Raw genomic sequence first — 26229 nt, 5'->3', positions numbered from 1 at the left:
ATCGGCCCCTATTTCCAGCAGGATCATATTCTCCACATAATCCATAGGGTCCCAGTGTTACGCTCACCTGGCTCCCACAGGGGCGTCGATCGGACCCGGACAGCTGCGACCTCCTCCAACGTGAAGCGTAGTGCAGAGATGACAGATTGGACTGGACCGCCTAATCTCGTCTGCTTGACCCGTAGAAATATTCTCCTGCAAGTGGACAAAGGGATTGAGCCACCCGTGGATTTTAGTAAATGGCACCCCACTGTTCTCCCCACTAATCACCACCGATATTCACTTCCTGTAAGCTCACCTTATGTTTTTAAATGATGAGCTCTCCATCCTGTGTGGAATGCAGGGGAGCGTAGATACCAGTTACTTCACTGGTTTGAGGGCGTTGGAAGAGTTCCGGATGAATATTGACTCCGAGGTTCCAGGCGAGAACCCGTAAGTATAAAGTTCAAAGAGTTCAATATGTCCGATGTTCACTCTTGTACATTCCTTTCTTGTGTTGCACCTGGGTCCAAGGGAAGATTGTCTTGTGGCAGCTGATGGTGTTGAGGTAAGAGTCTGTATTACCCAACACTGTCCGGCAAAAGATGCGTGTGTTTAAATTGCTGGTTTCTCTCTCCTTACAGGTGCGGCGGAAGAAGTTGCGGTTTGTTACAGAATAATGCCTCCGGTTGTTAATCAGGTAAGTCTATGGTGGAGAGGTTGTATTTGTTGGCTCTCTCGGCTCACCTTATGTTTTTTTTGTCCCCTAGATGGTGGAATTCGGCGGAGAAAATGATGGAGGCTACGCCGGATCGAAAAATGCTGTGAGGACTGGTGAGTATGGCGCGGCGCTGCAGCTGGCGATGCGACGCGTGTAGAATAATATCCTTTTCAAGTTCGAAGACGTGATGGATCCGGAATTCAGGTAAGGATTGAAATAATATCTGTTTTCTAACCTTTCCTCCTTCTTTCTTCTATTGCTAGGAGCTCTGGATTCGGGACGGGCGTGGCTGAAGACTGGATGCTGACTGCAGGCACGGTGAGCGTTACGCTGCTGGATGCAGAATAACACGAAGCATGTGCTGCTGTTCGGGCGTGGTTTAAATAGCCTCCAAAGTAGTTCCAGGTAAAAAGTCCCTAGAACCACACCCGAGTAAAAAATAGTCCCTGTAGAAAAATAGTCCCATCCAGGCCTCACGTTGGCTTGGATTCATTTGCAGCATGGTCTGCATGAGGTAAGTAAAGTCTATGAGCCTGGCGCCTATGGCGCCAGGACTGAACCCAGACAGCCCCCAGCCGGGGCTGTTGGGGTTTTATTAAATACCTGGATGCCTGCTCCCGGGGCTGATGGGCTTGATCTGGATGCCTGGGGGTAGGCATCATGACACCCAGCCTTCTTCTCCTTCCGGCAGACCGACCACACAAATGTTATTCCGTCGCTCCCTTCCTTCGGCCTCCTCTGCGCGATTCTCCAGGTTAGCCACTTGCTGCTTTAGTATCTGGACTTCCTTTGCATTATCAGTGCTGGTGGTCGTGTTAGTTTTGACCGCACTTTCCAGGCTGCTCGTTCTGACTCCCAGCGCCCTGACGTCTTGTCACAGCAGGTTGACTTCTATCCCCACCGCGTCTATCTTGGCCTCCAAGGAGGTCCGTAGATCCGCCATTGCTATCCCCCAAGAGTCTCTTAGTTCCGTTATGGCTTTCAATATCTGGTGGTTTTCAGTCCCCTGGGAGCTTTCCATGGGTACACTTGCATCCGTGTGCATCGACATCGTTGGAGACTGCTGCGACTTGGCAAACGTGTCCATCGTGGGTTGTTTGCTTTTGCTCTTGACCACTCTCCCTGCCATCTTGTGGCCTGAATTGAGTGTCCCTGGCCGCTCTGTCCGTGGCGTAGCAGTTCTATTACCCTGTTTCGCCGTGATGTTAGCAAGTCGCTACCGGCCCTGGAAGTTATCTTGGGGTGCCCCGTGTAGACCCGCGTGCGCTGAGCTGCGTACTCGAGTGGGTTATGTCCTCCCACGTTTCGAATTGGTCTGTCTGCCACTTAGCGCTGTGTAATACTATGTGCTTTTCTGTGTCAACTCTTGATGCGCAGCCTCTGCACTCTGCAGGCTATCTGCCTTTGCTTGGTGCCTCGGGGATCGCGGCACAGTGTCCGCGCAGACATATGCCTCAGACAGAGCGGGAGGGCTCCTCTCTCCGTCAGCCTCCGGCACTTTTATATCATAGGCGCAGTGGTATTATTCCATTTGTACTAGGTGCTCTATGGGCACCCTCCGCAGCGGGTTGCTGCCACAGTCAATACTCAGCCTCAGGTCCCAAGTCCCATCCGTGCCTTTGGGCAAGAATATCTACAGTGGACCTCGTTGGTTTCCCTCCCTCAACGCAGTTCCAACGTTGCTTCACTCGTTGCAAATCTCAATCTTGCTTTTGGAGTGCCACTTGTATGCGCCACGCACGCCACGAGCCTCCCGGTGCACCAGCTTTTACATAGCATCTGTCTTTCAGTGCGTGCTCCTCCTCGCCCCAGCAATTCTAATATATGGTGTTGGGTGCACAGAGCAAGGGGCGATTCGTTATATGCCTCGTGTCGTTGTGCCCCCGCTTATATGCTGGCAGCCTTTGTTTTAACTGTTTTCGCCCAATCTTGCTTCCCTCGTGGGAGAAGTGCCCAGCCAACAGCGCTGGTCCCTCCCGCAGTTCAACAATTAATTACATCTGATCCATCGAGGCAGCAAGCCTCTTTTCCTAGGTCTCACGCACACGCTTTATCTCCGTGTAGCGCTTGATGCGCTATCTTGGGGCTTCTGTGTCCCGCTGATCCCGCTCACTTGAGCCCTCCACGTCCCTCCGCTCCTCACGTGCAGCCCTCGTGTCCCGCAGCTCGCCTACCTGCGGACGGCAGGGAGCCGCAGGCCCGATAATCCTGCGCAGCCAGGGGGGCCGCAGGTCTTCGGGTGCCGGTCCTCCCCTTTCCGCATGTGCAGTCACTGTAGCCGCAGCCTGGGTCTGCTCATCGCACAGAGCCCTTTACAATGGCTCTGCGTCCTAGCCAGCGGTCCGCACACTGTTCTAGGCTCACAGACCCCCACGAAATCCAAGGGGCAGTGCTCCCTTATCCGCGTCTCGATCGGGGCTGCAACATTGTCCTCGCTGCCGCGGCCGCTTTCCCTTTGTTCTCCACCATCTTGGATACTTTGTTCCGGAGCAGCCATATGCTTTAAAGTTGATTTCTCTTCTATTATTCAGCCCGATTTGCTTGACTTTTGCAGTTGTGTCAGGAGACCCCTTCAGACGCCCGTGTCTCTATTTCTGAAACAGCTTATCCATTTTTAGTTCATGTTCAAACGAATCATTGTCAGATCCCCGGAGCAGCTCTCTCAGGCACGTCTTATTCCATGGCCAGTTGGCCACACCCCCCCCCTTGGTATCATCCATAAGGCTATCTGTAGCCAGGGACCGCTCTATCTTCAACTCTAACTGACCAATTACTCCCCTTCTAGACACCTGCATTCCTCTGGCACCAAATCCTTGCGTGTGAAGTGGTTTGCTAAACAGTGAGCTGGTGGTCGATCGATTTCCTCAGCGGGCTCCCTTCTGTGGAATAGCCTGCCTCTACCTCTCCCTCTCCGTCTTGAGCAGGACCTCCTTAAATTCTGAAGAAGCCTCAAGAACTTTCTCTTTACCTCTTCCTTCTACTCCTCTCGTTCCTACTAATCATACAGTAGCATGACTGATGTGCAGGACCCTTATGTGTCCTTTGGGCCCTGTACCCCACCCTACATCTCTCATCCCAGTCACTGTCTATTTACTGCACTTGCTTACGCTCACCCTCCCCACTGGAGGTTGCACTTACTTTTTCTCTTCTTAGCACTTCATCCTGAGCACTACTCCATGAGCACCACAGCACCTATCCCTTAACCTCCTCCCCTATGAACTTGCATGTTCTGAATACTCGCAAGGTATAGTAGGTTTGTCTCCCCTCCCTATTATTTTTCTGATGTGTTTGTTTTATGAATTAAATTATTTATCTTTGTTGTAATTCATTGTCTACTTTGCCCTGTACCCACCCTGTTGCCCTGTGGGCGCTTTGAAACAGTTTTGCTAATTGTATAAGCGCTCAACAAGTGACCAATACATGAATAAAAATAAATGGTTGCGTTTCATCTTAAAATAAATATATATATATATTTTTTTTAAACCTCTCTGGCCACATGATAGAATGAAAGGCAAAACACCCCATTGATCAATGTTTTCACAGGTACCTTAATTATGTGCAGCTTGGGGAACAGTTGTCGGATTGAGTTTACAGTATTTATTATTTTTATCAAGAAGCTGGATTTCAAATGACAGTGAAGAACTCTCACCATACCTATGCTCAGAGTAAACAGAGAGCTGTCTTGGCGGTGTAATGCAGACAGTTTTCCTCGATTTAGTGGTTCTACTACTGCATACTCCAACTGCAAAATCTGGTTGATATCCACATCATGTATATTTTCATGTGAAGGGGAGCCCATCAGTCGAACGTTGGAGCCGTGCTGAACTACTAGGCGGACCCCCAACAAGTTTTTCACTGTCAGGGGAGCCCTTTCTTTGAAGGAGTAGTCAAATGTAAGTGCAGCTCCTTCTGTAAAAGCCTGCAAAGAATGTGTAAAAGGTCACTCTACATGCATCATCCAAAAAATAAAGGCTTAAAAAATAACAATTTTCAACTAGCGTGTTTAAGTTTACAAGCTCTTTGTAACAGTTTCAAGTAACAGAAATCCCTATGGACAGAAAAACTATATCAATACCATTATTAACGCAGCAAAACAAATACAGAACAATTACAATAGTATATGTGACTCACACCTGGGTATGGTGTGTCTTTCTTGCTTTCCAAGTCCACCTTCGAAGAACAAATGGATACATATGATCACTGCACACCCGAAAATACTGGAAATGGAAATTCAGAATGCAAAAAAGCTTTTGCGCAGTGATCACATAGATCACACATCTATGGTTCAATGGTTCAGTCCCAGACTTGCGACTGCAGGGCACAGCCCGCAACCCCAGATTGGCCTGTGCGGTATAACACGGATTCAACATTTTTGTTTACTGCAAAATGCGCAGTAAACATATATTTGTTTTTTTGTTGTTATTTTGTAATGATACCGAACAAATAACTTACCTTAAGTATAGTTCTTTCTGATGGATACAATCATCCTCCCACATATGCCCCTTACTTGAAATAGCTTATGTTGAAAACAGTAAAACCAAATGTCCTAGGCTGACACAATGGTGTGGTGTCCTTGTGTTTTACCTCATAAATCCTAATTTGAGGTTTTATCAGATTACCATATGTGCTTCTAGGCTACCATGCGACCCTCAAGGTTAGGATCGAAACTATGGACAGAAACTTTTTTCCTTCCAAGTGGAAGCTTGGAAAATCCAGTTCAAAGTCCTGCAGCTGGCTGTTGAGATATTACTTCGTTTTGGTGTATTGAGCATGAAGTCATTGGAGTTTTACAGGTATCCACAGGTTTAATATTGTGTACATTGCTTCATCACTAACATGCACCATTGTGAGGTAATATGTTCTTTTCAGAATGTTTATGCTTGGAGACGTTCTAGATATGGTCAGTTGGTGCCTGCTCCTGGAGGCAGTGCCTGCTGTCATCTTGCGTTCAACTAAATAAATTCCCTAAAGCATTTACTTTGGCTCGGCTCATGATCTTAACACTGGCCATTGTTCCTATCCAAGAAAGAATAAGCCATATATGGCCATGGTTCCAACGCCTGTGGAATAAACACTAGGGCTGATGTAGCCATAACCAGATAAGCCCATTGTGCTGAACGTTCTATTAGTGACACTTTGTGCCATTACCCTGTTTATTTTTCTCTCTTTTGTATCTACATGTACGTGCTTGTCTACCCAACTGGGTATATATTTACGTTACCTCCTTGTTATTTTGTATTGATGGGTGGCATTGAATAATGTTCTTAATGGATTTGATTTTGGTCTGCAATGCTGAAATGATTAATCTATGACTGTATGAAGTAGGGCTCAGCCCTGATGAAGGAGGTATACTCCGAAATGCATTGGCTAATGAGCTCTTACTGATGAGGCAACAGCTGTCCTCACATTTCCTGTTAATAAAACTCCTTTTCTAAACTTGCTTCCAGTGAGATACTAATTTAATTATGAAAATGCCAATTTTATGGCTAGGGCCTCAAGCTCAATTTCAGCATAGTTTGTTTCCCTAAGATATCATTTCTGACTAATATAAAGAATCAGATTATCGATGCAATCGTGTTCTTGGGAAAGAACAACCCCCAACCCAACATGTGAAGCATCTGTTTGTAAGATACATTCTGGGTTAAAATTAGGCATGCTTATCAGTGAGGCGAAACATCAACGTATCCAAAATGTAGCAGCCAGACTGCTCCTTTCCCTCTCATCCAGAGAACACATAACGCCCGCACTCAGCATTTTGCACTACCTACACTAGTTATCCTAAGAGCAACTTTTAGGGCCATGTGCATCACACACTGAGCCCTCCCCATAATACAGGACCTGTGTTCCTTTGGAAAAAAGTCATCCGCTCAGCTCCCCTCCTGGCCATTCCACCCCAACACTCCACCAGAGTCAGCGGCTCGGCTTTCTCTATCCCAGCTCCCACCATCGGGATTCCTCTTTCTCTGCACATCCGCCACACCGAAACGACATCTCCTTCAAAAAGGCCTCAAAACCTGGCTATTCACTGCATTATCCTGAAAACCTCCCACAGTCATCCCAGGCGGTGCCGACTGCGTTTACGGCGATACCAACCTCCACGCTCCTGACGCTGCTTACTGTTTGCGGCAGGCCGGTGCACACACACTATCATACACCTATCATGACCCCATTTCACCTCAAGCACCACCAGCTGGATCACAGCCTTCATATATGTAATGTCACAGGATTGATGAATGGCTTCACCTGGCGCACGCAAAATAACAGGCAAATCGCAACAATGATCAGTAAGTGTTCGATATCTGGGTAGATTCCCCACCCTAGTTACCTAGAAGAATTTGGAAGTAAAACCTGTGCGTCTCCTGTGGCAAATAGCTTGAGTATAGACTGTCACTGTTGCTAACCGTGTTATCACGCCAGAAGAAGAAGCCAATTACCTGAGAGGACACCCAATCAACAAAGCACCATCGGTTTTGATAAGGTACGTATACATCATCACTGGCCGCAGGCATGGCTATCCATACACATTATAATACAGCAAGGACTAAGAGAAAATGTGGTTGTGCTGGTCACATAATTCTCTGCCTACTTACACCAGACTACGGCTCAACGCCTCTGACAGCAGAATGCAGCGCAGACCTATGGCAATTTCAGGCACGCTGAACACATAGCAAGTCTCAATCATTGAAGCCATCCCTGACTACTCCCAGCACCCATCCACATGCCTAACCACATGAGTTGCTTCTCTACTGCAGCTTGGCCAGCCCTGTTAAGCTTTTCTTGGACAGGTGCATACACGCATCCTAAACGTACACCATGAGCTCCAACACTCTGGACTTCAGCCCTCCGAGGGCGTTCCAACTAACAGCACATTGAAACTGTAATAATGGTAAAAGGTGCTATACAAATGACAAGTACAATGCAATACAATATAATATAATACCCAACCAGTCAGAGAAAAGCTCTTAGATCTTGCTTTGTCTTAGGCACTGGGGTTTCTTGCACAGCTTTCACCTTTTCACTTTGGGGTTGAACAAGTCCATTCCCCACAAACGTACTTGACTGTTGACTGCGCTAAGTGACCTTTCTTGGACTGGTGGTAAGGCCGGCTTTCCTCAGTGACCTGGTCACTAAATATACATGGTGGATATGTTCTTTCCACATCCTACTATGGATGATTATATAATTGATAAAAACTCCACAGAAAGAGGAGTATGGACGAAAAACATGGTCCATTAGACTTTGAAAGTGGGTGGTCCCATGTGAAGGCCAAAGGGCAACACCTTGAATTGCAATAGTCCAAAAGGGGTGGGGAAGGCTGTTTTCTCCTTGTCCTCCTGATTGACGGGTACTTGCCAGTCCCTTTTGTCAGATCAATCGTGGAGAGGAAAACAGCAGAATCCCAATCGATCAATCACATCGTCTATTGTTGGCATAGGTTAACTGTCGAATTGGGATACGCTTACCTTCATGAAATCAATACAGCACCTCCACGATTGATCGGGCTTGGCAAAGAGTGCTATCAGAGAGGACCAATGACTCTGGGACAGTTCAATAATATCAGAGTTTCAACATCTTCCCCACTTCCTGTACAACTATTCCTTTTTCTTGCTTCAGGGTCCCGGTATGTGTGGACGTAGTGGAAACCCCTTTGACTCTTCCGGGCACATTCTTAAAGACATCTGGAAACTGTTCCAGTAGGTTGTGTAGATCTTGTTTAAGGGTTTGTGGCAGATGGGAAGGAATGAAAGTATTTTTATCCGAAACCTCTGTTAAGAGACTAGTCAACACCACTGTTGTGGTTTCTACGGGATCCTCTCTCCATTCCTTAGAGAGGTTTAGATGATAGCTATGGGTCTTGATGTGTGATTTGATAGTTGTATGGCCCAGTTTGTTCAATCAACTCATAAGGTCCATGCCATTTAGACAACATCTTATTATCGGATGTTGGCAGGAGAAAATAACTTTCTGACCAATAGAAAAGGATCTGAGTAGAGGCTTATGTATTAACTGGACAAGTCATTCCAAATATACCTACATCATTAGTTAAGCGAAATAATACTACTCTTAAATGTGGTCTCCTGAACACACGTTCTATGGTGATGCATGCAATAGAGATCTGTGACAGCACCATGGAAAATAACTTTGATCTCCTTGTTTTAACTGAAATTTGACTCCACGATGCTGCACTGCACGCCATAGCTCTTGCTGCACCTAAAGGCTACAAGTGTTTACAAACTGATCGCAGGTCTGGTCGTGGAGGAGGAGTTGCTATTATCTTTAGATCTACACTTGACTTTTACATTTCTACCTCCCCTCAACTTGACTCGTGTGAACAATACAACTCAAACTTAATACAGATGAAACACACTCATTGAGCCTAATTATTCTATATAGACCCCCACGAGAAACTCCTCTTTTTGAAGAGCAACAATTGGCACTTATAGGAGGTATGTGTAAAACAAATACAGCTGTTGCCATTTTAGGAGATTTTAATCTCTGGGCTAATAATTCCCAGGACATGGAAGTTCATCCCTTACTACAAACACTTTCCTCCCTTGGCTTTATACAACTTGTGGACAGACCAACTCATAAAGCCGGTAAAATACTCGACTGGATCCTTACTAAGAACATGGAACTTCTTCTAAATAATGTAGATTCTTGTCCGTGGTCCGACCACTTCATGGTGCATTTTGCACTACCATTAAATTTTAATCCTGCCTCTAAGAAAATAATCACTGTAACTGAAACACATGATATAAAAGGTTTATAGTGACTGTTTCGACAGTCAAAGTTTCGAAATACAAAAGTTTCGACAACAAAGCATCAAAAAAAAGTTTTGAATGCATTTTGTTTTTTTTTTTAATGGGGGGTCCCCCCCAAACCCTGTTTTTTTTTTAAACACTTATTATACTAAACTAAACCCTTTAACATTAAAAAAAATGCATTTGATTTTTTTTTTTCAAACTTTGTCTTCAAAAGTTTTGTCAATCGAAACTTTTTTTCGAAACTATGACAGGATACCGTATAAAAAACATTAGAGTTGATGCTTTTAAATCTACCATACAACCTTTATTACCACCTTTAGGTAATAAACTACCTCTGGAAGAATTTACCACTGCCTTTAGGAACGCTACAAACAAAGCTTTGATATCTTTGCTCCCCTCCGACTGGAGAAAAATAAGAAAGAGAAAAGATTTAAACTTCGTTTTTCTCCTGATATAATCTCTGCTCTGAAAATTAAAAGGAAATGTGAACGACAGTGGTGAAACCACCCCTCTCCCTCTACCTTACTGACCTATAAAACAGCACTTAAAGAGTACAAACAGCTTACCCTTGAGGAAAAACAATTGTCACTTAATGACAGAATTGAAAAGGCCCCAATAAAATCTAAAGAGCTTTTTGCAGTTCTTAATGAACTTAAAGGGCCCACCACTGAACATAGGTTCACTATAAATGGCGACTGGTGTCAGAACATACTTGACAGTTTCAGACATGCCAACATTCTTCAGGCTATAAGAGGGAGATTTCACAACAGCAATCGGGAGAAAGTATTTTCCCATAGGATTGCATTGGAGTTTTAATTATTTTAGGCGGGAGACAGTAAAAGATAGCCCGATTTTTCATTAAAAAAATCGGGAGTCTCCCGCCCAAATTGGGAAGGTTGGCATGCATGCAGTTTTTATCAGAAGACTCAACTTCACCAAGATCACATTAGGGAAAAGATTGAATACCAATGTTTAACCGAAGCATCATTACCCCCTCTTCTGGGGATACCAGATCAAGAGATAAAACCTTTTTCTTTCACTAAAATGACAGAGGAAGAGGTTTTGGTGATCATTGAAGGGCTTAAACCTACATCATGTAAAGGGGATATCTTTCCCACCACACTTTTTAAGGATTTTACAAGCACTCTTATACCATGGGTAACAGAATTTGTCAATCGTTCCTTTGAGGAGGCGACTGTTCCTATTGGAATAAAGGAGGCCTGGATCACCCCATTGTTAAAAAAGGATAATCTTGACCCCCTGATGCCTGAAAATTACCGCCCCATTACCAACGTTCCTTTTATGCTTAAAATGTTGGCCAAAACAGCCTATATACAGCTACAAAACTTTGTTGAAACCAATAATATTTTGGCTAAGGGACAGTCTGATTTTAGACCTAACCACGGTAAAGAGATGGCACTTTTAGATCTGAAGGCCAGTAATAACAGATATCATCGAGGAAGGAAATTCTGCTCGTCTGCTTTTGTTCGATCTTTCCTCTGCGTTCGACTTGGTCGACCATGAACTTTTAGCGGAAAGACTTCAAAAGATAGGCCAATGCTCCCCAGAAGCAGTTCTCTGGCTTAAATAATTTCTTGGTCCTAGGAGTGCCTGTGTTGCTAAGGGACTGTCAAAATCCCTGAAAGTTCCTGTAACATGTGGTGTCCCTCAGGGATCATGCCTATCCCCATTACTGTTTAATATATATATCAAATGTTTATGCGACCTATTAAAATCTATGGGCATACAATTTGCAAATTATGCCGATGACACTCAGATAGTTGTTAAACTATCTGGGATCTACAAAGATGATCTGGTTACTATAAATGAAATATATGATGCAATCCAAAACTGGATGGCTCTAAATTCTCTTGCCCTTAATGACAAAAAAACAGAACTGCTGGTTATCAGCACACCTCATAGGATAAAAAACATGGATGCCTGTTTGAAATAGATGGCAACAATATCTTAGTATCTGAATATGTGAAGACCCTGGGAGTGTTCTTTGATGCCCATCTGACATTTCAGAAACATTTGTCCTATCTTAAGTCGTCATGCAGCTTCTTTTATGGCAGATACGTCCGTATCTGTCAGAAGTCAATAGAGCATCTATTGCAGCACCGATAGTTAACACCAAATTGGACTACTGCAATAGTCTTTTGATAGGAACCTCCAAACGGAACATCAGGTGTCTCCAAACCATTCAGAATGGAGCAGTACGGGCTGTTTTTGGTTTGAACTGCCAAACTCACATTACAGAACATCGAAAAAAAATTACAATGGCTTCCCGTTGAGCAGCGGCTGGAATTCAAAGGACTAGTAATAGTCTTTAAATGCCTCTCATGCAAGGCCCCAGAATACCTGAAGTCTTGGATCCTCATGATTACACCAAAGCGTGCCTTACGATCTAACAGTCTGATGCTATTGGCCCAACCACGCATTGTTCTTAGGAAACTGGGTGGAGCAAGTTTTGATGCCTGGCATCCAGAAAGCTGGAATAAAAGACCACTCTAACTTAAACAAAAGTACCACATTAAAGCTGTTTAGAAAACGTCTTAAGACATTTCTTTTCGATGCCTAAATTTACTTAATAGTACAGGACTATCTGCTACCCTGAGGACTCTGTTAGTCGCTATGTCTAGTGACTTTCTTCTCTTCTAAACCCTGAGACTATCTGTTTTTTGTCTTGTTTCTGTCTCTGTAAGTGCCCTGAGACCTTAGGGTTAGTGTTGCGCTATCTAAAAACGTATTTAGTTAGTACTTATTATCATGAAAGGTCTTGATTTTCTTGGACTTTAGCCAGGTTTACTTGAACTATCTCTCTCACAGTAGTGATTTGTTCCTTTAAACGTTGGGAAATCTGAAAGAGTGGTAACAAGGCTTCGGTCCCTTTCTTCCCAGGTCCCTCTTAACATGAAAAATTGTATTAAATGCACATGTGGTGCATTTGGGCTGGCATTTGGGCTGCAGCTTAAAGAAAAAGAAACTAAGAGAAAAGTACTGGTGGCCGGGAATGGATGACATGGTGGAAAAGGCAGTGAAGGACTGTCATGCCTGTGGGGAGAGCGGTAAAATCAAGAGGGTGGAGCATGTACCGCTGAAGCCAGTGGTGGTACAGTTGGAGGTATGGGAGAACGTGGGCATTGATGTGATGGGTTCCATCGAGAGTGTGGATCAAGAATATCGATGTGTGATAGTAAACTACACATCGAGGTAGTTTGATTTTTTGTTGGAGGTGAGTTGAAGGATTTTCCAAATACATTGTGAGCAACAATGATGTGCAGTTTGTGTCTGCAGAGATAAAGATATTTTTGGATGCTCATGGAATAAAGAACCTTGGGACCTCATTGTACCATCCACAAGGGAATGGTTGTGTGGAGAGAGTAAACAAAATGATTAAGGGCAATTTACAGTTGGCATATGCATTTAGGATACCATGGGAGCGAGCGCTGGAGGGAATGAGTGTTGCATACAGGGATACACCTCATTCTGCTACAGGGTGCACCGCTTTTGTAATGATGAAAAGAAACATGAAATCAGACATGAGTCCCCCATGGATGGGAGCAGGAAGAAAGATTAGCTTGGATGAGGGCACGATAATTGAGAGGGCACGCAGATACAAGATGGCGTACAAGAGAAGGTATGATCAAAGGAAATGAGGTGCAGTGGACAATCGATTAGAGGAGGGGGATGTGGCAAGAATCAGGAAATCATGTAGAGTGAGTAAAGGAGAATCAGTGCATTTTGAACCAAGAACGATGGTGCAGAGTGGTATAGATCATGTAGTGTTAGATGATGGTTGGAGGTGGAACAAGCAAAGTGTGGCCATGTGTGGCGGGCACATAGGGGAGAAGGATGGAAGAGATGAAGTTGCAGAATACACAATGGTAGGAGTAGGAGTGAGCAGTACAAAAGTGATGGACAGGGTGGAGCGGGCCTGGGTGGTAGCAGTGATGTGGGTGGAAGTCGACGCAGTGAGCGGTTCAGAGTGTTTCATAGAAGGTAGAAAGACTGTGAAATGGTTTGTGCATACCTAGCACAAGTACATATCACAGAATTTCCAGGGTCTTGTTGTAACAAGAGTGATTACATGCAGATGTAGTTTAAGGGTTGAAGTTAAATTAAAGTTACATTTTACACTTTGCCACTAAGGAAAGTAGATGTTGTAGTTCTAGATTTCGGTGCCATGGTTATTATATTTTGTATGGACATTAGATTAGCAGATCATCTTAAAGGCCTTTTAACAATTTAACGTTTTGCAGTTAATATGTTTTTCGTATTGCATTAATCAAACAAACATACTACCTATATTATTTGTCAAGTCAATCAAATGTGTAAAGGGCATTTGTTAAAATATGCATAGTGGTTCACAGCAAGTTCCATATTATGTAAGGTCGCTCAAGGGGAGAGTGACTGATACTATGAAGTTACTGATGATGCCGATGTGGGGCTCTTAGCTATATCATGAATAAGCGTTATACATTCCCCATCAACACTGTGTTCCCTTCTCTTTACAGCAAATCTATTTCCTTGCTTTATAATTTTCTTTGTCATGTTTAATTTCAATTGGTTCTTAGGCTTCAAGTAATGCATTTCACAAATGACAATATCTATAATTTGCCACATTTTACAAAGGATGTGGGAGCTCCTCTACTGGTAACGAACATGGCTCAAATAGCCTTTCTATGGAATCTCTTCCACTCAGGAGGGTCTACAGCCAAGTTTTAGTTCACGGCACCCTTCACAGAGGAGAAATAACCATTTGCATATCAGTCTGGTGCCACCTAAAAGGCCAGTCCAGCACCGGAATGATAGGCAACCAGTGTCTGGGGTTGCTGGTGCTACTCTTGTTCAAAGGAGAATTGCCTAGCATTTCGGTGCTGGACCACACTGATATGCAAATGGTTATTTCTCCTCTGTGAAGGTTGCAGTGAGCTGAAATGCGTTGTAGACCCTTCTTGTGTTGAAGAAATTTCAGAGAACAGGGTATTTGATCCATGTTCATTCTTAGTAGAGGGGCTCCAACAGCAATGCATAATCTTTACTTTGCCATTTGTGCTTTTTGCTTGTATAGTTTTACTATGCTCATCAGTTGAAATATTCGCTGTTATAAATGAACAAACACCTAAACACATTTGAGCTAATTCATGGAATCTTCTTACCTTTGACAAATTACTGAAAACTGCAAGAGAACATTTTGATATTGTTATATTCATTGTATCCTTGGAAGAAATTTTAATAGCAGTTTGTGGTTCAGGCAAAAAAATAAAATCATCTCCTGGAATTAGCGCTCTATCCAGTTTGCGATTATTCTTCATCTACAGAGAAAAAGAACACATTTGTATTACGATATACAGGTTAAAATTTAATTTCCAATGTGAGGCATGTATGACAAAGAAAATGTTAGGATTTGATCATTTTGATACTAACAGCGGCTTGCGCTATCAATGTGGTGCACATTCTGAACCCTGCAGCTTCACATTTTGCCTGGGTTCGTGAATGCAAACCATAAAATTGCAAGAACCACCATTCTGAGTTGCAGTCAAGACGCTGTCTGTGCCCTCAACTTCCTAAATATCTGCTAGACAAATGGGGAGGGATAGAAAAAGTTACTGTAGCGACTACTATTTCAACAGACCATAGACTCCTTTTCTCCATACTTCGTTATGTCCCTCCCCTCAGAGCTCGAATGAAGCCTTTTGCACAGCAAATGTGCATCAAATTTGAATTAATGCATGGAACCAGAGTACGCATGCAAGTTGGCTCTGCGTCCTGGAAACGCACACAAGTTTGTTCCCCTTTTCCACGCACCAGTCAGGCAAGTATCTGATATCTTATTAGCAGGATGGAGGGTGGTCACATGAAGGAAAGGCAACTATGGACTAGGAGTACAGTAGTCACTACAATGAATAACCTTTTCATACTCCTTCACTCCACCCGCTTTCCTCCATACTTGTGGGATAATACCAAGCAGGACTCTGTCAGGAGGAAGTACACTTACCAAACAGATTCTGGAGGATAGCCTGATCTGACCTAGCACTACTTGTTCAACTACTCGAGAAATCGAAAGACATTTGAAAACTTGGTATTCTGTATGTGTGAATTTGGAAAACATTTTCTGCCAAACAAAGTAGTTTGGGCTAGAATTTGTTAGCAAATGTTCAGAGTTATGGTAGAACAAATTACTTACCTCTTAGTAATGTTCTTTCTGATGTATGTTCATCTCACGATTCCTCATTATGATATTGTATGTGCAGCACAGCTGTTCTTGGAAAGCTTTTCTGCCCCAAGGGGTGCAGCGCGGCTCTGCATTGGCTCTGCCGACACTGCTACGCACCCCTTGCCGGATATGCATCGGGCCAGTATATATCGAGGTGATGAGCCCCCTGAAATCAGTTCCACACATTTTCCATATCGCTTGAATGCTGAGGGGCCACGGAATCAATGGTGGGATAGGTTGGGAGGGCGATGAGCAATCTGTGGGAGGAACATACACCAGAAAGAACATTACTCAGGGGTAAGTAATTTGTTCTTCTATTAGATACCTTTGACCAATGGATACCTCATCTATGATACACTCCCGAAGAAGAACATAGGTCTGCAAGAGAGCAAAGGACACATCTATAAAAGTAAACTTTGGGGACCACCCTGTCAGAACGGTTGTTCAGTTCTGAAAAGGTATCCACACAGTAATGTCTCACAAACGTGCACAGAGAAGCCCATGCTGCTGTTTGGCAGATGTCAAAGGCAGGGACTACCCTCTTTAGGGCAGAAGTGGCAGCCACTCCTCTGATAGAATAAGCTCTGAGACGTTCAGGCATATTCTTTCCAGCCAGTTTATAGCATTCCGAGATGCAGAGAATGATCCACTTCGAAAGGGCCTGTTCAGTCACAGTCCTGCCAGCAGGGGCACCAGCATAACAAACAAAAATCAGTCCATCTTTCCTAACGCCCATTGTCCGATCGATGTAGTAGCTGAGAGTCAGCACTGGGTCCCGCCGATGGAACTGTTCCTCTACCTTAGGAGGATGGGGTGAAGGACAAAATGTAGGAAGATGGATCTTCTGAGTGAGATGGAAATCCAAGACCACCTTCAGAATAAAGGAGGGTCTCCCCGTCAATGCCACATTCTCCGTAGAAATTGCGCTACAAATGCCATATCATCAAGCCAAATTAGAAAGGTTTAACAGATAACGCCTGGAGCTTGCATACCCATCTAGCAATAGTGATGGCGACAAGGAAAGTCTAATAGAACAACAATTTAGGGACTCAAACACAGCATTCATAAGAAATGTTAAAATCAGATTCATATACCATGCCGGAACCACCAACTGGTGTGGAGGAAACAAATTGCACAAACCCTATCGGGACTGCATAAATGTAGGGATTGTTAAAAAAGAGTTTTGTTTAGGCGACTTCTTAAAAACCGAGGTAGTATGCAAGGTATCCCTACACAGTGCCGATATGCAGGCCCAACTGAGCTAAAGACAGCAAAAATTCAAAACGGGGGATAAATGACAGGATAAAGTGTCCAGATCCCTTTCCTGGCACCAAGCCAAACATGTATGCAATTTGCTGGCATAAAATGACTTAGTGGCAGCTCTCTGAGCTGAGAGCAGCACATCCTGGACGTCATCGGACAAGTCCCACTCCTTATATCTCAGTCTCTCAGTAGCCAAGCATGAAGGTTAAGCTACTGAGGTTTGGATGGAGTACTGTCACTTCCGAACGGGGGAGCAGATTCACACATATGGACATGTCCACCAACTCCAGGTGCCACTTTCTCTGGACGCAGTCCCAACAGGCGCAGTCTCCTGAGAACCAGTGGAATGACAGGGCTCATCAGGAACGCACTACGGAGATTTAATGTCCACTTGACTGTCAATGTGTCCCCCAAAGCTCCCTGACGTGGAAATTCCCTGGACAGAACAAGCTGCACTTTCTGTTCACACTGGAAGCAAAGAGATCCACTTGAGGAGATCCCACAGCAAGATAATTTTTTAGGTACAAATTTAGCAGCCTCAGATACAGTATTGGGCGCAAGCCTCCGTTGTCCTTCGGCACCAGAAAAGTTGAGTACCACCCTTTGTCAAGTTCCTAGCGCAGTTACCATTGAATCACACACTTTAAGAAGTTAACGGACCTCCTTCAGAAGGATAAGGTCTGGAGGCTAGGTTGAGGAATGAGGAAGAGGTCTGGAAGACGCTGAATGAAGGGGAGATAATAACCCAGTTGAATGACCTCTGTAAGCCTCAAGGTGGGTGCACTCCCTGATCAGGGACTTCAGGTCGCTGTGGGAGCTGCGAGCGTGGACCCCACTAATTCACCCCTCCCCCTGCCATCGGATAAGAGGTGCCACCATCTGGAACACTCTTGGAAGCAGAGCGGGAGCACTGGTGTTGGTACCAACATTGGCAGTCCTAGCGGGTGAGGAGACTACGACTGACCCGGCGCTCACTCAGCCTCGCCCCCGGAGGTAGAGGAGCATGGGGCCCACTGAGCGGTGAGCGGCCTTGGGGGGGGGTGTTCTCCGGGACCTGGACTGCTGCAGGGAAATGGCTGACAGGTGCCCCGCCCGAGAGGCACAGCCCCTCCCTGTAATTGCCGGCTGAGCTGCTGCGCCACTGCCTGTTAGTGAATTGACCTATATTGGGTGTTGAGTGCACTGGTCGATGCAGGGGACCATCCTCCTTGATCAAACAACTCTGACTCCTGCCACATCTACTGTGTTACCTTGGTGACTTCCTCAGCCAGCGCTCGCAAGCTGTGCCAGTCCCCCTTTAATTGCTACTGGTCGGCAGACATACTGGTTGGCCTTAATGGAGCTGGGCAGCCTGTGCTGTGGGGGGAAACCTGGTTAAACTATAGCCAGTGGCAAGGTGATGCAAAACAAGTGGGGTTTTGTCCCTGTGTTGCCTCACCGGGTACTACCTGCAATTTGTTGTATTCTGGGTGTGAGTTCCGGATACTTGCTTTTCCTCCCACCCTGCACAACCCCATCACGGCCTGGCATGGCGAGAGGGGCCGGCACTGGGGTAAAACTGGGGTCGATGGACAAGTTTACCAAAGCTGCCCCTTCCCAACCAGAAACTCTGCCTCAGACTCAGAGTGCACAAGATCAGACTGTAAATACACCGCCCACTGAGCTTCAACAGATGATAGAGGCAATGACTAAGGGGTTTGCAACCGTATATGAAAAGCTTGAGGACATTACTGAAAACGTCACTTCCATACATACACAACTGGCGAAGGAGGTTTTGCGGATCATTGAGGCTTAGGAAAGGATTGGGGCTGGGGGCGCCGATTGAGGATATGTCAAGAGTAAATGTGATGACCTGGAATCCCGGTCACAAAGAAATAATGTTTGCATAGTCGGGGGTCCCCGAAGATGCTCTGTCTGAAACCATGGAGCAGGCAGTGGCACGCTTGCTCAAGGAGCTCCTTCACGAGCCACAATTGTCAAGCTTTTTTGTGGTAGAGTGAGCTTAACGTGCACTGTCCCCACGACCAAAACCTGGCGACTTCCCCCAGCCTATTAATACAAAGATCCTGAGCTAGCGGGACAGAGACCAATTGCTTAGGCTTGGTAGCGACAAGAAGGAACTACTGATGGACTCCCAAATTTTCCAGATTTTTCCTGACTTCTTGGTGGCAGTCCAGCAAGAACGTCAGCAATTCTTGGGGGTCAAGAAAATGCTATGGGAACGAAACATCCAGTATGCAATGTTGTTCCCAGCTCGACTTTGCTTTCAGTTTCAGGGGAAGCTATATTTATTCACCATTCCGGAGGAGACAGTAAATTTTATTGAGGCCAAGATTCCACCTACCGGTTCAAGCAATGAAGCTTCAGTGGATCAGTTGCCGGGCTGACTGACTCTTTCCCACATAACAACTGTCGTCTCTGCAAGACTCATGAGAGTATAGTACCTTTTCTTGAAGGATTATTGCCACATCAATATATACATGGCTCAGTCGAATTTTAAATTGTTACCACAACGGCAACAGTAAGCCCCCATGGCATTTGTTTGGTATTTGTTGGTGTTAATGTTTAACTTGTAGGGGTGGGGTATTTAATCGGGATGGGTGGGGAGGGTCACAGTACACTGCAGGTTGGGGCGTGGCAGTGAGGGTGGGAAGCAGTTTAAGGTTAGCATAGGAACAAGAAGTTGGGGATGGGCTGGTTGAAAGTTATTAAAATGTCTTGGTAGACTGGCACAGGAAATTAGTGGGCGAGGGCTACAAGAGCGCTAAGGGTGTAGACTGGGAAAACCGAACATACAAGTATAGGAGTGTTGTAACGCAATGTGGATCAATGGTATGAATTGGAATGTCAGGGTGCTGGGGAATTTCACCAAATCAAGGAAAATCTTGGCATACGTGAACAGACACAAACATAATACCCTCCTTCAGGAAACACATGCTACGTTGAGTGTCTGTCACGGAATTGTGTCCTCCAGGAGGGGAATAGATACTTCACCTCTTACTCGACTCAGTCACGGGGAGTGATGACTCATCCACAAATCACTGAAATTTACAGAGAAAAAGATTTACATTGACCCTGAGGGGCGGTACGTGATTGTCTTTGGTATTATTGAGGGAATTGAGCTTTTGCTTGTAAATGCATATGGACCAAACATTGACTCCCCAGACTATTTTAACGCAGTAGCCGCAATATTGTCCACTTGCATTGGAGTCCCTATCCTCTGGGGAGGTGATATGAACTTGATACTGGACCAAGGGTTGTACAGAACTGGTGCAGCCGCTAGACCTCGGTCTAGGGCATCGTGTCATTTGTCGAATTACATAGACTCGCTGGCTCTAAGGGACATCTGACGCTTACTACACTCGCTCTCCCGGGAATATACTTTCTATTCCTCAGTACACGACATGGCCTCGCGCATTGACCTTTTTTTTTATATCCCTTAACATCCGACGTTTGTTTAATGTCATTGCCAGGGTGAATCCAGAAATCGAGGCAGTAGCTGTGACGATTGATGCCCAGAGGCATTCGATATGGACGCCTTAGGTATACGCCTTAGGGGCCCTCTGGAAATAATTTCGCTATATGCAGATGACGTTCTGCTCTATATAAGGAATCCGCAGGAGAATCTATATCCTATCACCCGTGACTTAACGCGGCTGGGTGAATAATCAGGGATCACGATAAATTACACAAAATAGGATTGCGCCTTGCCTAGCTTCCCGGTCAAGCATTTTAGGGCATTTGTAAATATGGGGTGTATGATTGCTAAAAGATGTATACTCCAAAAGTGGAAGGACAAGAATCCCACCTCAGCCAAGGTATGGCTGATTGAACTTGTATGAGTGCAGAATTGTGAGGAATGTACGTTGGAACATTACCCTACAACATCCAGATCCAAGGACATATGGGCTGAATTCTGTCATTATCTGTCCAAATATTCCCAACACTGGAAGCTTAAGGCATGTCCAGTAGGTATCAGAGTATTGATTGCTGCGCCTGAATGTGGATGTCACCCTGAAATGGAAAGTTGTCTTTGTATCTGCAATGTTTGTGTGTCGCTTACCCAAGGGTAATGTGCCACTAATGTGTACAATATATCCACAATTTTGAGTTCTTAATGCATCGTTATAAAATGTGTGGTCGTGTGCGACTCCTCACATTTGTATACTTAACTACCCATATGGCTCAGACTCCAACATTATAAGAATTTACAGTCCGAAAAGGGGTCCCAGCAACCATCTTAGCACATGAAAGGGTATTGTTCTTCTCTTCTAATTCTAAGGTTATCCCCAAGTTACATTTTCACTATTTGGAGAGGATCCAAATAAGAACTTGAGGAATTCCTAGAGTGGTTGGACAACAGAGATGTAAACCTCAAATTTATCAAAATACTAAGTATAAAGGAAATTGATTTCCTAGATATTTGGATTAAAAAAGTAGAAGGAAGATTGATAACCTCGCTAAAAAAGAAACCAAGGGACAAAAACAGTGTGTTGCATGAAAGTTTCCATCCTAAGGCCATGAGAGACAACCTGACATATGGGCAATTTTAGGAATTAGGAGTAAATTCTCTAGAAAAGTGATTTAGTACAAGAGGCACAAATCTGTGAACAGAACTTAAACAAACAGGGTTACCTGAAAAAGATCATCAGACGGTGTAAGAAGAGAGCGTCTAACACCGACCAAGAAATATGCCTGTAAAAACAGACACAGGATTGTCTCCCTGATGACATTCAGTCCTCTCAGCAATATAATCATGAAAGAGAGCCAGTAAAACTGTCACCTGGTGTGTTCAGCAGATTTTGAGATTGCCAAACCTTTATTTGCCTTTAAGAGAAGCAAACATATTCAGCAGAAATGAGCATGAGTGCAATAGATGAAACTTAGAAACGCGACCAGCACAGGGACATTATGGGGGCTTCCCCTAGTAAGAGGACATTAAAAATGTGGCAATTGTTCTGCTTGCATTTTAACAAAAGAAATCAAAGTGATTGAGATGAATGGCACCATGATGAAACTAATGCAGTTTTCTAATTGCAAAAGCAAAAACGTGGTGTATGAGACTAAATGCCCATACAATGTCCTCTACGTAGGGAAAACCAAAAGGGAGATTCGGTAACGCATATGCAAACACTGCTCGTGGTGAGAAATTAGGTTCGGGACAAAGCACTAGTCGGCCACTTTGTTCTTAAGCAACATACTGCAGAGGAAACATTTTGGTTTGTCATACTCCAAGTGAAACAGAAACAAGATGGAGGCAATGGAGATCGGGCGCTGCTACTAAAAGCAGAACAGAGACTAATCAAATGGTTTTACATGGTCAGAAAAGGGTTAAATATTAGTGTGAAATGGGGTCCATTGATGACATAAGATCCAGAGATTACAGGGTTTTTTTGGTTTGGGAAATATCCACCATGGGAGACACAAGTAAAAGAGGAGAAGTGTTGAGTGAAAGCCCTCCATAAATCCCATTGTTCACAAGTAATGTTGATTCTCCAGTCTTTGTATTTTATAAATTAGGAGGGGGTTTAAGGCGCAGTAAGGCGGTCATACAGCCTTGAGAGAGTACAGGAATGGTGTTTGCCAAGTGTAAGGAAGGCATGGTATTAAACAGTGAAGACAGGCACAAGTGATCAAAGTTCAAGGGCATTTATTGAACTTCAATGGGTTGGTAGAATGCCTATCTAAACCTAAATCTAAAGATGGGAGCAAGCTACAACCGTCAAATAATAATAACGAGTCTGTCAAAATAAAACAGCCTTTACTAATAAACCTATTGCCAGTCCTTACACTTCTAAATACAAAATGGTGTGGGATAGCAAGCAGTAGGCTTCCCTTCCCCACGTTTTCAGCACAGGGCAAGGAGGCACAGGTGTGCTTCGCACACACTCTGGCTTTTCGTCCATGAGGTAATAGTTCAACACATGGGCATCAGGGCCTTCTGCCAAAGTCTCTCTCGCAATGAAAGTCTCTTATTGCAGAGGGCCTGACGTAACAAACAAAACACAAAAGTTCCTTTCCTTCGTCAGGGTTTTCACTTTCACCAGTTCAAGACTGGTCTCCCTCTTTCGGGCTGGGATCACAGGTCCCCCTCATCCGGGTACAGACCCCTTTTCTACAATGTTCACAACTTGGTCTCCCTCGTTCGGGCTCAGACCATGGATCCTCCTTGTCCGGGCTCAGGTCCCTTTTGATACCGAAATCGAAGACTTTCGAATGTGCGATGGGTTTTGCTTAAAATGCTGCAGGACCTCTTCTATGCACTTCAAACAATTTACACTTCACATCAATATTCTACTTTCATTTCTTTTGTCAGGATTCCGTATAGAGGCCTTTGACTGAGCACATTCACAGTGCCGGACCACTCAGTCAATGGTTTCATATCTTCCCTTCTAATGTTCAAATATTCACCAGCAATTTAGCTTCACTCGCGTCTTTCATCACATGCATTTAACAAGGTACGTTCCAGTGCTCGCTTTACAATGTTGCCGCTTGCAACCTTGACTTCAACACAGACCGGTCTGGCATTGATCTCCCAACTCACCGGCTGTGTTCTCTGTCGCTTCTTTGATCTTGGAGTCAAGGACGATACCACTGCGTCTGCTGCTCGTCCCCGCCTTGGTCAGTGACGCGGGAGGACCCTCGGTATCGCCGACACACACAGCAGGATTCTCCGTTTCCTGGTTTACGTTTTCTGCTTTGAAGATTCTTAAAAGTAACGGCTTCCTAAGGGGGCGCTGTTGCGCGCAACGAAGATGGCCGCCTGATCCAGGAGCTCCGATCCCTCATAAATCCTTATATAAATGTATCCTTGTAGGAGCCACTTTACACACGGAAAACTCTGAGCCGCTGGTGTCTCAGTATCAATAGAACACTGGGAGCAATTCCGAGGGAAAACCTTAACGGATGTGTGAAGTTACAGCCACATTTATTGGAAGCGGGAGGAGTCGCCTGCTGCAAGCCGGCTCATAGCACCATGAGAGGACTGCGCCACACAGCGGATTGACGTGGAGTGGGAGGAGCATCCCCCCGTTTTGGAGGTGCAGGCTCCTGCGTACGCTGTTGTCTACTCTCCTGACCAGCCGAGAGTGAGCCTCGCTTGCAGTGATCAGTGGACGGGGCCGACTAAAACATTGCCTGGCATTCACTGTCTCGCTCGGTGGGGCACTGAAGAGAGGACTGCCGAAGGACTGACAGGAGGAGCCGCGTGCCTGACTGCCTGGCTACAGAACAGACCCGCTTGGAGCAGCTAACACCAGTGCACCGGCCTGCCCTACGAACCGGGAACGAGGCACTTCATCGAAGAGGGAACGCTGCCGCCTACGACCCCTACCCCGACCAGATAAGCCTCCGCCATCCCCCTCCCCCGTGGCGGCTGTTGCTGAGGGCCCAGAAGAGCGAGCCGCAGACGGGGATGTATCCACCTATGGACACACAGTGAACGAACTGAGGGGGAACACGAAAACACAGTAAATGCCTCAACAGAGCACACAGAGGGTCGCCTTGGAGGCCCGCTCCCCCGATCTCAGCGGAGCGAGCCTGGCGGCAACGAAGCACAACACCAATTGCTGTAATACGTGGGAGGAAGCAATCTATCGGCAGAGAGGGCCGGTAAGCATGATCTGTTTAACGGTTGCAGTAACGCCATTTCAGAAGACTATTGAGGTGATCGATCTATGACATTGGGAATAACCGTGAATTTGTGTACTATTTAGTCCGTGGCACGAGCAGCATTTATGTGACGGACCAGGAGACGAGTAACATCGGTGTGTGGCCATAAGGACATTACGCGTTTCTCTATCTCTTGTTCCTCTCCATTAAAAACTACAAGTAAATCAGAGACCATTGGGGAGTGGCTACTGGGCCGGGAGACAACTCCAGTGCGCCCTTGAGCACAGCGATTTCGTTGGGTGCGCTGAGGGTCCAAGCTTGAGAACTGACTGAGCCCCCTTTCTCCCTGCAGAGCCGCAGTGGCCAAGATTGTACAATATAATCCACAGCAGGAGAGGATGATACACGGCGGTTGCTGCGTATTGGGAATCGCATGCCACATTAAATCATTGATCGCTACGGGATAATATCTGATCCTGCTATTTATGTGTGTGAAGACAAAAAAGCCCACCTCTGTAGAGATGAAACCATAGAAGGAGCGAAGAGTGAGGTCACCCGACTTTGTGTGGCGGAAATTGAACCTGGAACTTCACAAGGTCATGAATCCAGAACTGACGGCGAAGATCCTGCGCCTACGTAGTCAAAAATCAGAACACTTTTGGTATTGCAAAATCACAAGCATCAGTGCTGATCCCTAACCCACAGCCGGGTGCAAACTCAGGTGGATGCACAGAGCAGACTGTGGGGGGAGACCCTGCATAGTCACATACAACCCTTACGGCAAGGGCAACCCTCAGAGTAACTCCTTAGGGACTTGTGACTGAACAGCAAGCTGGTGCGGGGGGGGCACTGGTGCCGCCACCCCAAATACATCTCCGAGAAGGGACCCAGTGGGTCAGCATCTCCTTTTGCTCTGTTCACACCTTTGAACAAATGCAGCAACAGCTGGGGGCAGCGCGCTGTCTATCTACACCACCCTTCCTCCACGGTGGACTCTACTCGCCCCCCACGCCTGAAACGAACAGGAGCCTGCTAGCTGGAAATGTCGAGAGGAGCTGGTGCCAGGAAAAAGGGCCCGATGGACTCCTTCACGAACTCCCAACCCCAGATTTCGGCGACAATGACACCAACTCCTCCTGACCCCGATGCCACTACATCCGAGACAGACAGAGATGACCGGCTGTTGGCTACAATGCAAAGTGGCTTCTTGGCAGTAAATGTAAAACTTGATGACATAGTAGCCACTATATGCTCCCTTAAAACGAGGGTAGATAAAGAGTGCCCGCCTCAACGAAGCAGAGAATCGCAAAAGTACCAACGAAGACACAGTCTCTAGACACGACCGGGAAATCGCAAAGCTCAAAGGAGAAATGTCTAAACTACAAGGTAAATCTGAAGACCTGGAATCGAGATCCGGAAAAAATAACGTCCGAATAGTTGGAGTCTCAGAAAATGTCTGCGAAGGGCCAATGTAACGACACGTGGAGAACCTTTTGAAGACACTATTTGGTACGGAACAACTGTCAGATCATTTCCTGGTGGAAAAAGCCCACTGTACTCTAGCCCCTGTCCCATGCCCTGCAGCATCACTCTGTACAATAATTGCATCTCTCCTTAACTACATGGACAGAGACACAATCCTTCGACTGGCCAGGGAGAAAGGAACGCTA

General features: G+C 45.4%; 1 protein-coding gene across 4 annotated transcripts in view; it reads right to left on the bottom strand.

The window, feature by feature from the left end:
• The window catches only part of VPS13C (vacuolar protein sorting 13 homolog C), a 5236720-nt gene that overhangs the window by 1919118 nt on the left and 3291373 nt on the right, over positions 1 to 26229 (bottom strand). For all 4 annotated transcript variants that reach the window (XM_069624493.1, XM_069624490.1, XM_069624491.1 and 1 more), the window contains 2 exons: positions 14628 to 14783; positions 4355 to 4619 (listed from right to left, as the gene is read on the bottom strand). In XM_069624493.1, coding sequence (XP_069480594.1) covers positions 4355 to 4619; positions 14628 to 14783 — 421 coding nt within the window. The remainder of the gene's footprint in view (positions 1 to 4354; positions 4620 to 14627; positions 14784 to 26229) is intronic.

Source organism: Ambystoma mexicanum, chromosome 11, assembly GCF_040938575.1.
Source record: "Ambystoma mexicanum isolate Mex_15411 chromosome 11, UKY_AmexF1_1, whole genome shotgun sequence".
Taxonomy (NCBI): Eukaryota; Metazoa; Chordata; class Amphibia; order Caudata; family Ambystomatidae; genus Ambystoma; species Ambystoma mexicanum.
The sequence above is the reverse complement of the archived record's forward strand: the minus strand, read 5'-3'. Positions and strand labels throughout refer to the sequence as shown.